This window comes from Vidua chalybeata, chromosome 19 (genome assembly GCF_026979565.1).
Source record: "Vidua chalybeata isolate OUT-0048 chromosome 19, bVidCha1 merged haplotype, whole genome shotgun sequence".
In the NCBI taxonomy this organism is placed as follows: domain Eukaryota; kingdom Metazoa; phylum Chordata; class Aves; order Passeriformes; family Viduidae; genus Vidua; species Vidua chalybeata.
The window spans coordinates 7,539,454-7,555,150 of NC_071548.1; the positions used below are offsets into that span (position 1 = coordinate 7,539,454).

At 56.3% G+C, this 15,697-nt stretch overlaps 3 protein-coding genes across 7 annotated transcripts; 2 read left to right on the top strand and 1 right to left on the bottom strand.

Annotated features, from left to right (window-relative positions):
* The first annotated feature begins 1,960 nt into the window (after positions 1-1,960).
* On the top strand, positions 1,961-3,680 carry CPSF4L (cleavage and polyadenylation specific factor 4 like). The gene is made up of 5 exons (XM_053960729.1): positions 1,961-2,149; positions 2,541-2,707; positions 2,974-3,069; positions 3,215-3,308; positions 3,605-3,680. Exons 1-5 carry the CDS (start codon positions 2,025-2,027, stop codon positions 3,678-3,680), a joined length of 558 nt encoding a protein of 185 aa, XP_053816704.1. The 5' UTR covers positions 1,961-2,024.
* Positions 3,681-4,680: 1,000 nt separating this feature from the next.
* C19H17orf80 (chromosome 19 C17orf80 homolog) lies at positions 4,681-7,870 on the bottom strand. 4 transcript variants are annotated; one of them, XM_053960449.1, is made up of 4 exons: positions 6,867-7,870; positions 6,468-6,575; positions 5,953-6,069; positions 4,681-5,494 (listed from the first exon to the last, which is right to left on the bottom strand). In XM_053960449.1, exons 1-4 carry the CDS (start codon positions 7,849-7,851, stop codon positions 5,466-5,468), a joined length of 1,239 nt encoding a protein of 412 aa, XP_053816424.1. In that variant the 5' UTR covers positions 7,852-7,870; the 3' UTR covers positions 4,681-5,465. The 4 variants fall into 4 exon arrangements, with proteins under 4 accessions (XP_053816424.1, XP_053816425.1, XP_053816426.1 ...); XM_053960450.1 differs by lacking the exon at positions 6,468-6,575; XM_053960451.1 differs by lacking the exon at positions 5,953-6,069.
* Positions 7,871-8,038: 168 nt separating this feature from the next.
* On the top strand, positions 8,039-15,616 carry FAM104A (family with sequence similarity 104 member A). 2 transcript variants are annotated; one of them, XM_053960458.1, is made up of 4 exons: positions 8,039-8,165; positions 9,698-9,794; positions 13,418-13,480; positions 14,966-15,616. In XM_053960458.1, the coding sequence occupies exons 1-4, from the start codon at positions 8,119-8,121 to the stop codon at positions 15,203-15,205; spliced, it is 447 nt and encodes a 148-aa protein (XP_053816433.1). In that variant the 5' UTR covers positions 8,039-8,118; the 3' UTR covers positions 15,206-15,616. The 2 variants fall into 2 exon arrangements, with proteins under 2 accessions (XP_053816433.1, XP_053816434.1); XM_053960459.1 differs by lacking the exon at positions 13,418-13,480.
* Positions 15,617-15,697: the final 81 nt, after the last annotated feature.

Sequence of the window (15,697 nt, forward strand, 5' to 3'; positions counted from 1 at the left end):
AGCTGGAGGCTCTGAGCTCACCAGGCTGCCTCTGCCCTGGTCGCCGTGCCCCCCTGCCCTGTGCCAGGGTCCCATGTCCCATCCCCTGAGCCAATGATCCTGGTCACTGTCACTTGGGATGTCACCAGGCTGCTGGGGGACAGCTGGCTCCTCTTGTCCCTTAGGGATGCTGTGGCACAAAGCAGCGAGCTTTGGTCCCTGGGCTTTGCCCGCTTTTCTCCCCGGGGCTGTGGGGCGGGGAGAAGCCCTGGGGTGACACTTCACGGGCCGCCTGCCACTGTCACTTGGCCGCCCTGATCTTTGTGACGCCTGTCGGCTCCAGGCTCGGGCTCGGCAGCGCCGCGGTGCCTCGAGCTGATGGGGCAGAAAGTGCGAGCGGGGCTGCGGAGCACAGCCGGGACACGGCCCCGCTCCACGGGTGTCGTGGTTTGACATGGAAGTGAATTTTTTCCAGGAAGTTGGGTTTTATGACCGGGAAATCAAATTCTAAGCAAAATGAGATGAAGATAAGATGAAAGCTGTGAGATGGGATCAAAAGGAATATAAGCAAAGCATGTATTAAGTTATAGTACCAATATAAAAGTAGAAGGTTAGTGTAAGTTATTGTTTTATGTATAAGTGTGTTGAATGTAATTTTGATAATAATTTTAGAAATGTGTGTTCTCAGAGGCGAAGGGTAGAGTGTCGTGGTTTGACATGGAAGTGAATTTTTTCCAGGAAGTTGGGTCAAACCAATCAGTGGTCAGGTTTGGATATTGGCATAAAATTTTTTTTCCTTTGTTATTAAGCTTAAGCCTGCTCTGCTCTGTCCCTAATAACATCTCACAGCATTTATTTAAAAAAAATACATTTTCATAGAAGTACTAGCATTGCGCCAGTATCAAACCATGACAACGGGACAGGGGCAGCCTGCAGCACCGGGAGGGAGCGGGCTCGGGGACAGTGCCACGTGTCCTGGGCTAGTGGGGAGTGACACCAGCGCCGGGAGCAGGGAGCGAGGCTGCACCCCCAGCCTCCCCAAACCCCTCGGTGGGCACGGTGACATCTGTCACACCCCCGGGGTGGCACCTGGGCTGTCCCACACGGTGGGTGGTGGGTGCCCAGCACCCTGCAGCACCCACGGGCAGCGCTGTGGCAGTGCTGGTCCAGTGCTTTGATGCCGAGTGACAGAATGGGAGCAGGGCTCCATGGGCTGTGTCAGCCGCGGGCGCGGGATGGAGCAGGGATGGAGCGTTGGGATAAATCCAGGGGCTCTGCTCCAGGTGGGCTCCAGGAAACCCACGGAGCCCAGAATGTGCCACTGGAGCCTGGCACCCATGAAAGCCCCAAAGCAGGCATGGAAGGGGCTTCTGGGCAGCCCAGTGGAAGTGTCCCTGCCTGTGCACGGAACAAGAAGGGCTGTAAAGACCATTTCACAAGAAACCATTCTGTGATTTGTTGGGATGCAAGGTGTGACCCCTTCCAGGAGCCCAGGGATGTGGGTCTGTCTTGCCAGGTGCTGGAGAGCAGGCCTGGGGCTGGTGCTGCTGTGCCCAGAGCACCCCAAAACACACCCAGCATCCACCCCGTGCTATTGGAATGCTCAATCCCAGCACTCTGGCCATATTTGTCTCCATTTAAGGCCTCGAAGCGAGGGGTTAACCCAGCTCCCAGCCAGCCCCAGCCGCGTTTTCTGGAGGAGAAGCAGATGTGGGAGCGGGGAGGCTGAGAGGGGCTGGCTGGGGCCTGGGGCTGAGCTCCCCAGCTGCGGCACCAGGCAATCAGGGCTGCAAATTGGGATCAGATGTGGGCAACTCCCCCCCTCTAAATGCAGCACTCCAGGGCTGCTTGGGCTGGTTCTGCTCTGCCTAGGGAGGAGGAGGAGGAAGAGGAGGGTTCTGCTGGGGCCCAGGGTGGCTGCAGGGACCTCCAGAGCGTGGTGCTCCCTTTGGAGAGCTGTGTTTCTCTTGGGGAGCGCCCCTGCCTCTTCCCTTGCCTCTTCCCCTTCCCCTGCCGGGCTGGAGCGGGCTCTTCCCGCAGCAGGGATGATGCAGGAGCTGGTGGCTGGCGTGGAGAAGATCAGGTTTGACTCGGAGGCTGATGTGGAGGGGCTCAGAGCTCAGCCCCTGCCCTTCCCGGGGATGGACAGTAAGTTTGGGACAGGACTGTGGCATTTTTGGAGGGTGGCAGTGCTGCAGGAGCTTTTGGGCTTCTCCTCTTGCTGCCCTCCTGCAACACCTGGGTGGTTTTTGTCCTGGCTCCGGGCATTGCTCCCTCAGGGATGCAAAGCTGTTGGGGAGCTGCCAGGGTCCCCAATGTCCTTGAAATCCCAGGATTGGGGGTAGAAGGTGAAGCCGTCCCCACCCCTGGGCTGGGGCAGTGGGGACAGGCTGGCAGTGACAGGGCTGTCCCAGGTGTGCAGGGCCACCCCCGGGGCTGTGGTTGAGGCAGGGCTGGGGCAGTGGGGACAGGCTGGCAGTGACAGGGCTGTCCCAGGTGTGCAGGGCCACCCCCGGGGCTGTGGTTGAGGCAGGGCTGGGGCAGTGGGGACAGGCTGGCAGTGACAGGGCTGTCCCAGGTGTGCAGGGCCACCCCCGGCACGGCGGGGCCAAGCCCGCGGTGTGCAAGCATTGGCTGCGAGGGCTCTGCAGGAGGGGCGAGGGCTGCGACTTCCTGCACGACTACGATGCCACCAGGATGCCCGAGTGCTATTTCTACTCCAAGTTCGGTAGGTGCGGGGCTGGGCATCCCAGGGAGCCTCTTCCCACCCCTCTCTCATCCCTCGGGGCTGGCCTCGAGCGAGCGGCTGATGCCACCTCCTGACTGCGGGAAGAAGTGCCACTGTCACTGTCGCGCAGCCGGGGTCACTGTCCCCACCCCCAGCCAAACCTGGCCCTTCCCAGGGCACCCCAATTCCCTTCACCCAGCCCATCCTGGAGCGATTCCCGCTGCGAGTGAGCGCTGTCCCGAATGTCCCACGCCTTGCTCCCGCAGGTGAGTGCAGCAACAAGGACTGTCCCTTCCTGCACGTCGGTGCCACCGCCAGCACCGTGGGCTGTCCCTGGTACGACCGTGGCTTCTGCCGGCACGGTGAGCGGGGCAGGGGGTGCCCAGCGGGGATGGGGCCGGTGCCCACGGCCCGGTGGGGATTTGGGCTCGGGGCTGCAGGGAGAGCAGAGCTCCCACCGTGCCGGGGTGCTGGCGAGTCCCTGTGAGTGTCCCCTCTGCCTGGCAGGTCCCCTGTGCAAGTACAAGCACACGAGGAGGGTGATGTGTGCCAACTACCTGGTGGGCTTCTGCCCGGAGGGACCCAAGTGCAAATTCGTTCAGTATGTACTGGGGGGGGGGGCTTGGAATGTGGTTATTTGGGGGGAAATGCCCTCTCTGAGGTGGCTGTGGCCCTTGCAGGGTCAGGGACAAGGGCACAAAGGGTCGGAATTAACCGAGCCCCACACCCAAGCTGTGCTGCTGGCAGCAGGGACAGCGGTGGGTGGGCAGGGGACAGCCCTGGTCCCCACGGAGGTGCCTGTACCAGCTCCAGAACATCCCTGAGGGGCTGTGGGGGCCTCAGGAGGGTCTGGGGGCACCCCAGGCAGTAACTGCCTGTCCTCTGTGTCCCCTCCAGCCTCAAGGCCGGGCTGATGACGAGCAGCACAGACCCATCCAAGGTGAAGCTGTTGTCCCTGTGCCCACGGGGGTGATGCCCCAGCTGCCCCCAGCTCCTGTGGGGCAGCAGCTGCCAACTGCCCCCTCCTGCCCCCTTTCCCCCAGGAAGCTGGATGTCCATGGGGGCTGGTACAGCGGGGTCTGGCTGCTGCAGAGGAGAGGGGAGGTGAGCACGTGCCACCCAAGGAGCCACCTCCACGTGGCACCCAGCACCTGGCAGCTCATCTGTGGGACACCAGTGGCTGCCCCCAGAGCCTGCTGGAAGGAGGCACCTGCTCCAAGGTGAGAGATTTTGGGGAATGGGAGGGCTGGGAGCAGCGGTCTCACCTTGGAGGGAGGGTGAGGGGCAGCAGGTGCTGTGGGGGATTCCCAGAGTGCTCCCAAAACAGCCTCTTTGACTGGAAATGTGTCTTTTCCTTGTGCTATTTGGCCCTGTCCCCTTGGAGCTGGGGTGGGAACCAGCAGGGGAAGGGATTTCAGTGGTGAGAACCCTGGGAACAACAAATCCATAGGTTTGGTGTAGCTGGAACTGTTGGTGCTGTTCCCATGATCCCATTCCTTTGCAAACGGGGTCAAAACGAACGTGTGGGGACGTGGCAGGGGCTGATCCAGCACAAACCCATTCCCTGTGCCCCCAGAGCGGATCAGCCAGTCCCTGTGCCAGCCAGAGAGGGAGGACTCCACTGGAAATGCTGCTGGGAAAGTGACTCCAGGGCTGCCACACGGCTCAGGGGAGGAGGAGGACACCACGGGACACCACGGACACGGCACCGGGGGCGGCCCCTGGGCTAGGAAAGCCAGCAGGGTCTGCCCAGCACCAGCTCACAGCTGGCACAGGCAGCACAGAAATCACTTCATGCAATGAAAATCGGGACTTGCCACAGCTGGCTGCTCCCCCTGGCACTGCTGGCTGCGGGCAGGCCGGGGCAGCAGCAGCATTCCCAAGGTTTGGAGGGGTGCAGGAATGGGCACGGGGGTGAGGATGTGTTCATCCCTTGGGGAGGGGGCACGAAGCACCACGTTTCAGATCACAACCCTAGCAGGAAAGGAGAATCCACACAGGTTTTTATTGCTGGTGAGAGACTTTTTGGTGCAACACCTCTGTCACAGCACTACTGCACTCTGCAGAATAAAGAGCTCAGACTTTTAATTCTCGGGTTTGTTTTTTTTTTTGTCCTTCATGCCTGCAATGTGAGCAACCCTTTCCCAGACATGTCTGGGAATGGCAGGCTCCAACTAGCACTGCTGGCTGTCCTGGTCTGCCTGCTGCAGGCACGAGTTTGCCCTTTGGGCACAACAGTTCAGCCCACGGATTTTTCTTCCCCAGAATTAGGGTGCTGTGGTCTGAGCTGCTGCTCCAGTGCCTCCACACAGGTCCTGGCCAGTCCCACCAGTACAAGGGGTGAGTACAAACTGGGTCGGGCCAGGCAGAGCTCTGAATTTAAAGGGAATGATTCTTGGGGTTGAAGTCCACACAGCTACAGCAGAATTGTCAAATCTCTAATGACAGCTCAGGACACGGTGCTGTCCCAAACAAGGGATCTGGGACTCTGCAGCCTCCAGGAGCTCTCCTGCCCCCACAGATCTCTCAGGGTGCCTCTAATGCTTTCTCATTTCACTACTAAAAGCTGCCTGACCAGGAGGGGTGGCCACAGGCTGTCACCTCTCTGCTACACAAGCTGACCTGCAAAGGGGCTCCTCCTCAGCTCCAGCCCCAGCCAGGCCCCTGCTGCTGGGAATTCCTGCTGGGATCCTGGTCCTGGGTGCTCTGCTGCCTCCCCAGGAGCTGTGGCTGTTCCCTGGGTGCTGCTCCAGCTCCTTCAGTGGTATTTTCGCCAGCGGTGCCGCTCTGGAAGAACAGGGAGAAAATCATTCCAGTGTCAGCACAGGGATCTGTCTGGGGGCTCCAGCTGGGCTGAGGAGCCCGACTGCAGCTTCTGTGTTTGTGTGCTGCCAGGGGGAACCACCCAAACACCAGCAGATCCCTTGTCAGCTGTCAGGAAACGCAGCTCCTTGTTGGAACATCTCCTCCCTCTGCCCTGTGTGGGCTTTCCAAAGTGCTCCTGACAATCCCGGTGCTCTCCAGGGAGAAGCTGTGAGTCAGCAACTGCTATCAGCACTTTTATTCACCAAATTCCTCTGCCCACCTAGAGAATCCTGCTCTCTGAGCTCTGGTGTTAAGTCTTAAATGGGGAGTGTTTGAGTAATTTAATTATTTCAATTATTCCAGAGCTTTAATTAACAGGAATGTTAAACAGGCTTTCCAAGTGCTGCAGAAGGAAGAACTCCTGAAATAGGAAATCTTACTGAGGTGCTGATAGTTCCAGCCATAGCTGAGCAGGCAGTACCCAGCCAGGAGCATGGAGATTCCAGCAGGTCCCCCCTGCTTCACGTGGATGTATTTGGCACAATAACTGCTCCAGGCTGTTGGGAGAGAAAGGAGAGGGATAAATCATGGGCTGCTGTTGGGAATTCACTGCTTCCCTGCAACTTCACAGAGCTAAAATGTTGGGGATATCTGTTTATCCCAGGGATAGACGAGATGTTGGGATGATGGATGGGAAGGAATTGTTCCTTGTAAGGGAGGGCAGGCCCTGGCACAGGGTGCCCAGAGCAGCTGTGGCTGCCCCTGGATCCCTGGCAGTGCCCAAGGCCAGGCTGGATGGAGTTTGGAGCCAGCTGGGACAGTGGGGATGTCTTTGTGGTCCTTCCCAGACCCTTCCATCACTCCATGACTTGTGCTTTGTAAAGATCCAGGCTGGCCCAGCAAAGTAAATCAGGGAGGTGGGGACGGACCTGCCCCAAAAGCCAGGAATTCTCACCTCTCTGCACTGCTGCCAGCAGCCCCTGGGGAGAGAAGTTGCAGGTGCTGATCCAGGTGTGCAGCTCGCCCAGCCTCACCTCCATCAGGGGCCTCTCCCAGAGGGGACCTGCAGGGTGACAGGCGCTCACAGCGCGGGCTCTGTGCTGCCAGGGGAGCAGGGAGCTGGGATGGGATGTGGAATTTGGGCTTGGAAAGGGACCGGGAATCGCCTCTCCCACAAAGTTTGGGCTGCATCAGCCCAAGACTCCATAACCACATCGCCCATTGACTTTGCAGGCTGGAGGAGGCGCAGTTAAACCTCCTTGGATTCTCCTGGATCCTTCCCTGGGCAAGCCCAGCATTCCCTACCCCTCCTCTCCCATTCCAGCTGCCATCCCAGCACGGAGATTTTCGTTACCTTGCTGCCCCCGTGCCAAACCACCCTTGGGCGTCTCCGCCGCGATCCTCACATCCTCGTGGAAACGCTTCCCTGGAAAAATCCTCAGCCCTTCCCAATCAGGATACAAGTCTGGAAACCACTCCAAGCCCGTGGCGCCGGCCCTGGCGCTGCTGCCAGGGGCCTGCCGTGAGGAGGTGGGCTGGGTTTTGGGCAGAGTGTGGAGCAGAGCCAGGCTCGGGAGGGGCTCGGGCACTCGCTCGCCGCCGGCCCGCGGCCCCTGCAGGCTGAGCTCCTTTCTGGATGTCCCCTGGCCGCCACCTCCGAGCGCCTCCGCCGGTGACGGATGGAGGATCCCGGGATGCCAAGCGCCCGCGGGGGGTTCAGATCCCGCCCCAACTTCCAGGTGCACCCGCTGCCCTCCTGCCCTGGTTTTGTCTCTTCCCTCCCGCCGGACGAGGTCACCGGGGCTGTCTCTGCTCTCAGCGGGCTCTTGAAGTGTCTTTGCTGCCTTTAAACCGCTCTTTTCTCCCTCGGAGCTCCCCGTCCCGTTCCCCACGGCTCCCCGGCTCCGAGTCTCCTTGCCCTTGGATTTCGGGGCAGTTTTGCGGCGCTGCGGGGCGGGAGCGGGGCCGGGCTCCGTCCCTTCCCCGCGGCCCCGCGCCGCTCCCGCCCCGCTCCGCGGCTCCTTCTCCCTGACCACCCGGGCTCGGTGCTTCTCGATCACCACCTTCACCCCTTTCTGCAGCTTCTTGGGCACGTCCTCCACCTCCTCGGGGTGCAGATCCAGGCTCCGGGCCACGTCCCGCACGGCGCGGGAGCCGCTCCCGGGGGCCGGGCGGGCAGCCGGGGCTGGGCTCGGCGCCGGGCCGCCGCCGGTGACGGCGGAGGGCTGGGGGCTCGCTCGCGGTGCTGCCGGCGCGGCCTTGCAGTGCGGGAGGTGCGCGCGGAGCCGCTTGAAGGGCCGCCGGCAGTGCGGGCACAGCTCCGGCCCGGCCGCCGCCATCACCGCCGGTGCTTCCCTCCGGGTGACGTCACAACGCCGCCGCTCGCGGCGTGCGCCGCGACGTCACAACGGCGCAGCCGCCGCCGCGCGCCGTGACGTCACGGGGGCGAGGCGGCGGCGGCGGAAGCGGCGGTCGGGGCCGGGCAGGGCCGGGCCGCGCTGCCGCCCCTCACCGCGGCCTCCGCCCCGCACCGCGGCCTCCGCCCCGCACCGCGGCCTCCGCCCCGCACCGCGGCCTCCCCGCCGCCTCCGGCCCCTCCGCCCGCCATGAGCTGCCGGCAGCCGCTGCCGAGCGAGCGGGGAGCGAGACAGAGGTGGGCGAGGGCAGCGCGGCCTGAAGGGGGGGGAAGGAGGGGGCCGGGCTGAGGGGAGAGGGGGCTCGGCCGCGCGGGGACGGTGGGGAAGGGAAGGGGAGAGCGGCCCCCCGGGCTGCGGGCGCTCCGCAGGGCGAAGGGACGTGGGGGATGCGCAGGGTTCGGGGGAGATTCTCGGCGGGCTGGGGGAGGATGTTTCAGGAGCAGGGGGATGGCGGGGCGGGTGGGAGCTGGGAGGCAGCGGGGGATGGCGCACTCAGGGAATGCGGTGGAAGGGACCGTAAATCCCGTCCCTGCCACGGGCACGGGACACCTTCCACAAGCCCAGGGTAGCCCCGAGCCCCGTCCGAGCTGTCGAGGTCACTGTTGAGGAAAGGAAGGCTCCAGAGGTGGGGGGAAGGGAGGAACATCCTTTCCCCGGTGTTCCCGGACAGACGGACAGCGCTCGGTGCCTGCGATCCCAGGAGCAGGGAGGCAGCTCCGGGCTGTAGGCGTGGGCCAAACCCCGGCAGCTGAGGCTGCTGCACAGAAAGGAGCCAGTTATAAATACCTCCCTCCAGTCTGTTTTGACTCATTCGAGCACGGATTAATTTTAGGCGCACCAAAACAGCTCCATGGCGTGTTTTTTTTTGGAGGCTGCTGAGATCCTGGCTGTGACTTGTCGTGTTTGTAGGGCGGGGAGGAATCGTTTGATGTCGGTGTAGGAATTCTGGGATGCTGCTGGGGAGCAGCTGCTGTGTTGGTGTCACGGAATCACGCAGTGGCTCGGGTTGGAAGTGACCTTCAGTCTCATCCAGTGCCACCCCCTGCCACGGGCAGGGACGCCTCCCACTGTGCCGGGCTGTTCCAGGTCCTGTCCAGCCTGGTCTTTGAGGTCTTCCCTTTATCTCCTCGAATTTGGGAACATGAGCACCGCCCCCACCCCATTATCCTCCTCCAAACTCTGCTCGGCCTCGATGCCTGCAAAGATTTGGATTAAAATTAGGGTAAAACTTGTACCCACCATGCCAGACAGTGCAAGGTGTCAAACACATCAGAAAACAGGGAAGAGTTTGTTTTCCACGAGGTGTGTCCTGACAGAACCTTATTTCCACGTGGGAAATGTGATTGTTTTGGGACGTGACTCAACTCCAAACACCGTCAGAGTGGAGAGACTAACGAGTCATTGTGAGGTGGCGTGAGCAGGTGAATAATTGGAGATTGGCTGGGCTGTCCCCAGCCTGTCAGGTGTCACTATGAAGCCAGGGATTATTTTTACATCTGCAAGGCTGGCAGTTGTTAAATGAGTTTGTTTAGAAGGATGGTTTTAATCCACGTCCCTTATACTGGCAGGAAACATCTTGTGAGGAGCAAGATGCTTCTCTCTGTGCCCTCAGGCTGCAGCTAAAAAGGGGAATATGGGAGCCCCCAGCACCTCAGGGGGCTGGAGGCATCCTGCACTAACTTCTCAGGTGTCCCTGCCTTTTTTGGGTGCCTTCAGAGGACGAAGCAGAAGGTAGATCAATGAGTTTATAATTTCTTTTGCCCTGCAGGAAGAGGAGGAGGAATGGCAACGAAGATGATGGCCACGTTCCCCAGACCAAACGTAGCAGCAGGAGCACTGTCCTCCAGGACTCGTGGGACACTGAGGTGAGACCTTCCCAGGCCAACCCATGCAGTTGGAATGTCCTGTGCAATTATTTTTTTTCATTTTTATTTCATAGCTTTGTGTTTGAGGTCGTGAGCTTTGACTCGGTGACATCGGAGATTGAAATCAGTTTGGAAATCAGCCTGCTTATCCCTGGCCTGAATATTTCTGGGGAGAAACATCAAATCCTGCCTCACAGCACCCAGGGAAATAATTTCCTGCTTTTTGGTTTTGCTGTGCCCAGAGCTGAGGGGCTGCTGAGGGGGGATGTGTCCCTGTGCTCACTCTGCCTGACCATCAACTTTGCCTTTCCCCACACTGAGGTGATTATTTCTGGGAGAAAGACAAAACACATTCCAGGCAGGCCTTATCTGATGTGGAAGAAAATGCTCTGATGGAGCTGCTCAGTTTAAGCAAGTCTTGTTCACAGCTAAAACAAACTCAAAACTTGTTTTTTGCTCGCATTTTCCATGATTTCTTTGCTGGATGTGGGATAAACTCTATTTTTTTCATACCCTCACCAGACAGCTGTTCTCTCTGTGCAATTTGAGATTTCATTTCTTAAAAAAAAAAAAAAAATGCTGATTTCCTAACTGCTGCCAGGTTTTCTGAGATGTCACCTGGGTGAATCACCTGAAAATTCACTGTGAGCAACCTCCTTGTGTTGTAAAATATTCATGGAAAAGAGGGTACAGAGCAGAGGCTCCTACTCTGAAGTTAACGAAATGAATTTCTTTGAAGGTTTTGGAAATATCCTTGGTTTTTTAAAGCCTCCTCACTTTGAAGGCAGATCGTAATGAGCAATTACAATCTGAATTATTACAGAATTAACTCAATTATTCAACTGTTAATTGTGCTTCGCAGAGAACATTTAGTTGCTGTGTAACTTGGAGCTCTTTTATAATCTGGAAATGGTTTCAGATGGATATTTCTACATTCCTGTTGTGAGGGAGGCTCTCTCTTAGCCTGGACAAGTAGGTGATGTGACAGGACACTGCTGGGGATGCTTTAAGAGCTGCTGTCCGTCACGAAGGAATCCTCTGGGATGAGAACTGCTGCTGTGTTCTCAGGAGGGACACTTTGCATTTTGGGGTGTGCTGGGGAGCAGCAGCCCTGGTTTGCTGCAGTCTGACACTGATCACTTGTCCAACAGGTCAGAGCCCTCCGTGTGTGTAGAGTAGTTAAAGGCTAAAGCAGCCTTGAGGCGGGAGGAGGACGGATTTAGTGTGGAACAAGGGATTGAAGTAGGAGTTAATGAAATTAAGGATATCGGGAAAACCCCCTGATGGTGAGTGGCAGAAGCACCTTTGCTTGTGGTGTAAACACCTGGTGTTTGGGCAGAGGCACTAAAAGCAGGACTGGCAGTGGCCACACAGGAGGGGTGACATCAACCCTGGCCTGCTTTCCTGCGAGGGAGCAGCACGGGCACGGCTGACCCAGGGCAAGGTCACTGCTCAGCCTAACAGAGACTCTGCTTCTTGCATGCACTTGCCTGGTAAGATCTGGTTTTAACACTTTAAACCCTGCTGTGAGGCAGGGAGGAGCTCTCACTGCTCAGGAGTGTGGACACAGCTTCTCAAACAGCACGGCCCCGTTCTCCGGGGAACAGAATTCCCAATGTTTTCCCCTGATGAATGGGGCTTTTTCTTTTTTGTTTTTTTGGCTTGTTTTCTTGTCGGATCCCTCAACTGAGCATGCCCAGAAATTCAAGCCACGAGATTAAATCTGTATTATTCCAACATTTGGTTAAGGACTTCCTGTGCCAAAGGGAGAAATCCTTGTGCTCATTGTGCACGAGTGCTTCCGATCGGTGCCGCTTGGAAAGTCTCAGCCAGTTTGCAAGGCTTGGATTTAGCTTCCTGATACACTGCTGCGTGCAAAGACACCTCTTGCTGCTTAAAAATCCCCACTTGTTTTGGGATATTGCCTGGGAAAGGGGGAGTGGGAGCAATTTGTGACTTCCAAGTGCACGTGAGAGTCGCTTTTCATCGCCGGGCGTCGCACACCTGCTTTTTGTGAAACATTACCCAAAGTCCTGATTCCTCTGGCCTGTTTTGGTTCAAACTGACTGTTCCCTCTTGCAGAACGAGGCCTCTTTGAGAGCACAGCCTCAGGATGGCAATCAAGCAGTGTTTTTTGCCAGGATCTCTTCCCATTTTTTTTTTGTCTTGCACGTTTTGCTCTGGAGAATGAGGTGAAGGGAGGATTTTCCTTAGTGGCAGTTCAAACCTGGGCTGTTCTGTGATGTTATCCCTCAGTCCCTGACTTTGAGTCCCACTGCTCATCCAAATCACATCCAATTCCAACGGATTTGCTGTTTTCTCCCTCTGGATTGTCCTTTCACCCAGGACAGGCAGCACCCCTGACTTCTGACTTTCACAGGATGGAAACAGAGTCTCTTCAATCTCCATCAGTGCTGCTTTTTGGCCACTTGCTGTGAGGATGTGCCATTCCTGGTGCTCCTGGAGAAGCCACTCGCAGGGCACAGCCACCCTGAGGGTGACAAACCTCTGGCCTGGGCTCAGTCCATGGCCAGGCTCAGCCACGGGGCTGGAGCTGCAGCCAGGGTTAAACATTAGCGAGGCACAGCCTTTGCCACGGAATTTTGCTTCCTGTTCAGCCTGTCCTCCCTTTTCCAGGAGCTCAGCTGTGTTGTTTGCCCTGTATTTGGTTAGAAATGCATTGCTTGTCCCCACATGAAGGCAGGAGAAGTTGTAGTGGATCCTCCAAGGGGATCCCACTCTCGGGAATGCTGAGGTTCCCAGCTGTGCTCTGCAGCCTGGGGAGTCACCAATGCAAACCCTTTGCTCTGGTTTTTCCAGGGAAGGAAGCGAGTCTGAGTGTTCTGGCTGACCCTTTCCTTCCTGAACAACTTCTGCAAACCCCAGTTTCTCATAGTTCCTCTTTGTTCTGGCCAGGATTAAATCACCACCTGGTTCTTGACAGAGACCAAATCAAATTTCTTGTCCCCCACTATCCAGGGAAGGGCTGCTCTTCAGTTCTAGCTAAAACCAGATCGTGGCTTTGTTAAACTCCTCTTGGAAAACCTTGAGAGCAGCAGGGGCTGAGTGGCTCTTTCTCCAGTTCCTGTCCCGAGGGATTGTCCCAGATCTGCACATTTAACAGGACATTTGTTTGTTTTAAAACTTAAAGTGTGATGTTAAGGGTTAAGGAGCTCAGTAAACCTTGAAGATGCCCTTTTGATAGCTAAAGTATTCCTAAATATCACTGGGCTGCTTTCCTTTGCCCCTGTAAAGCTTTGTTGATGCCTGTCTTGCTGACTCGCTGACTTTAAGGGTTCTTTTTTTGTCTGATTGTAGTCCAAATGCGTTACAGAATGTGCACCACAGCCTGGGGACACGGTAGGTGTTCCATGTGATGTGGGCAATGATGAAGGGGTGCCAGTGCTAGTGAATCTTTGCCTTAGAGAACTGGAAATAAAGAGGGTCCGACAAACCCCGTCTGTCACCAGCCTGAGGTGTCAGAAGCACGTCCCAGGACACACTGCCAGCTTTGAGATGCACAAAATAATCACTACTAACAGCTGGAAAGCCTTTGTTGAGACGTGAAACGGGAGCAGCAAGCGGGGCCAGGTTCTCATTTGGATTTTTACCTTGATTTGCAGAAGGTGGCTGTAACGAAGCTCACTAAGGAGCGCAGACTAAAAGGAAACAAAGTGTCCTGTGCGGTGGGTTTCTCTCCGAGGCTGCCGTGACCCCCTCAGCATCCCGTGTGCCTCTTTGTGCTGCTCTGCCCAGCTCCACCGCAGCTCCTCCCTGTCCTGCCGGGGCTCTCTCCCTCTCTAAGATGTAGGAAGGAGGAGCTGGTTGCTCCCCTGGTTCCATCTGTGCTCCCCTGGCAATGACCCCGCTGTGTGTTTCTCTCTCCTCGCAGCCCCCCGGGGCCCTTGGCTTGGCTTGCTGTGCTCCCCACAGAGCTGAAGCGTTTGTGGTGCTTAGGGAAACAAAGGGGTTTGTCAGGGTTGGATGGTCAGGATCGATGGTGGATCAGGGCCGGGGGAGGGGAGGGTTGTGTTCCACCCAAACATCCACAGTGCTCTGCACACGCTGCTGGGTGCAGTTTGCACCATTCCCGATTTACTCCAGGTGAGGCCCTTCTGGAAGTGGTGCTGACTGGTAAATCCCTGAGGATTTAGTGAAATTTGTCCTCTTCTGATGTGGTCACAAAGCTGTGACTTCTGTGGCTTAATCCTTACAAAAATATCGATTTCTTTTTTTTTTTTTTTAGCTGCTGTCACTTACTCTGTCTGCTTTTATGAATCATTTATGGGGTGGCAGAGTAGCCACTTGCTGATTGACTCACCCAAATATTTGCAGGTCCTGACCAGCAGATCACACAAACTAAAACTGGAACTAATGGAACCTTTCCTTAGCAGCCCTTAAAATGGTGTTTTACGTCTTTGAATCCCTTATGATGATGGCAAATGCTCTTCCAGCCATTCCCATGAAATGTGGTTGTCCTAAATGCTGGCAAATGAGCCCTGGCCTCTTATCCCAGTCAAATGCTGAGTTCTTTTTTCCTGCATGAGGAATTCCTCAGTGCCTGTTGCTCTTTCACTGCCATGTCAAGGAAATTGGTGAGGAATTGCTATGGAACACTCCCAGTTAAGGCTGCCATGGAGTGCTTAACTGGGAGAAGAGTACTTGATGGGGTGTTCAAAGACTTAAACCGGGTGTTGTGTGCATTTGTTTCTCACAGCCTCTTGCTTTGGATGCTTCAGATGTCACTTTAGGATTGCCTTGTAGGAAAGTGCTTTGCATGGTGCTTCCCTCAAACCTCTGCTAGAGCAGAAGTGCCAACCCTGCCCTGCCTGCACTGACACCGCAGCTCCTGGGAATGTTCTTTATTTTCCAATTCTCGGATCGCCCCAGCAAACTTCACTAGTGCAAATGTGGGGTTGGGGGCAGAGCTGAAGGGTTTAACTGGGGAGGATTGAAATCCAACACCCTGGAGGTCACTGAACCCCGGGTGAAGGCTTGTCCCTTCAGCTCTGTGACACTGGTGTGGGCAACAACAACCTCTCCGTGCCAGGGTGGATTTATTCAGTCCATCGGGCTGGAAATGTGGAAGGGAGGGATTTATCCTAAAGGCTTGCTTCTGTGGGGTGAGGAAGAAGTGTCTGATGTTGCTGTTCACCCTCTGTGTGTCCCAGTCCTCCAGCAGTGACAGCGGGAGCAGCAGCAGCAGCAGCAGCTGTAGCAGCAGCAGCATCAACAGCCCCGACAGAGCAGAGTCCAGCCTCAACCCCAGGATTGCAGGATCCAGCCCTGTCTCCTCCCAGCCCTTCCATGAGCAGTCTGCACTAAGCCAAGGTCCTTACTTCCACATCAACCAGATCCTGAAGGAAGCCCACTTCCACAGCCTACAGAGCCGGGGACGCCTCCCTACATGATGACCCAGCAGCTCCCTGCCTTCTGTGAAGGGACAGCACTGTGTAGATTTGATATTTCAACTTCAAAGTTTGTTAAAATGGAATTGCACAAAATTGCCTGTTGCCTTTTCAGTCTATATTTGAAATAACAGGTTAACAGGAGATTGTTTACTTGTGGTTTGCTGCACTATTGCAATGCAAAAGGGGCTTTGAAGCAATTTTTATAGGATTCTTTTTGGGGTGGTTCTAAAGTATGTGGCAAGAGGAGACTGAGGAGTCCACATGTGTGTTATAGGATTGCAAACTGTCCAATTCCAATCGACTGCCTAATCTGTTTGTTAGCAAGTTGTTGCTTTCTGTAAAGTTCTCTTAAGCGTTCCTCTTCAGTTTTATAAGTCTTTTTTTAATTTCAATAAACTAGTTAAAAAATGATTTGGCAACATAATTTTTTGAGCATTCAGAGTTAGTGAGAATAGGAGCAGCGAGTGCAGGTCCTTAGGCCTGTGAGCCCAG

Excerpts from the sequence above, each read along its gene's own strand:
- CPSF4L (XM_053960729.1), top strand. The coding sequence starts at position 2,025 with ATGATGCAGGAGCTGGTGGCTGGCGTGGAGAAGATCAGGTTTGACTCG. Across the intron at positions 2,708-2,973 it reads CTATTTCTACTCCAAGTTCG|GTGAGTGCAGCAACAAGGAC; the intron begins GTAGGTGCGGGG and ends TTGCTCCCGCAG. Across the intron at positions 3,070-3,214 it reads CCGTGGCTTCTGCCGGCACG|GTCCCCTGTGCAAGTACAAG; the intron begins GTGAGCGGGGCA and ends TCTGCCTGGCAG.
- C19H17orf80 (XM_053960449.1), bottom strand. The coding sequence starts at position 7,851 with ATGGCGGCGGCCGGGCCGGAGCTGTGCCCGCACTGCCGGCGGCCCTTC. Across the intron at positions 6,576-6,866 it reads TTTGGCACGGGGGCAGCAAG|GTCCCCTCTGGGAGAGGCCC; the intron begins GTAACGAAAATC and ends GTCACCCTGCAG. Across the intron at positions 6,070-6,467 it reads GCTGGCAGCAGTGCAGAGAG|CCTGGAGCAGTTATTGTGCC; the intron begins GTGAGAATTCCT and ends CTCTCCCAACAG.
- FAM104A (XM_053960458.1), top strand. The coding sequence starts at position 8,119 with ATGAGCTGCCGGCAGCCGCTGCCGAGCGAGCGGGGAGCGAGACAGAG. Across the intron at positions 8,166-9,697 it reads GAGCGGGGAGCGAGACAGAG|GAAGAGGAGGAGGAATGGCA; the intron begins GTGGGCGAGGGC and ends TTTGCCCTGCAG. Across the intron at positions 9,795-13,417 it reads AGGACTCGTGGGACACTGAG|AAGGTGGCTGTAACGAAGCT; the intron begins GTGAGACCTTCC and ends CTTGATTTGCAG.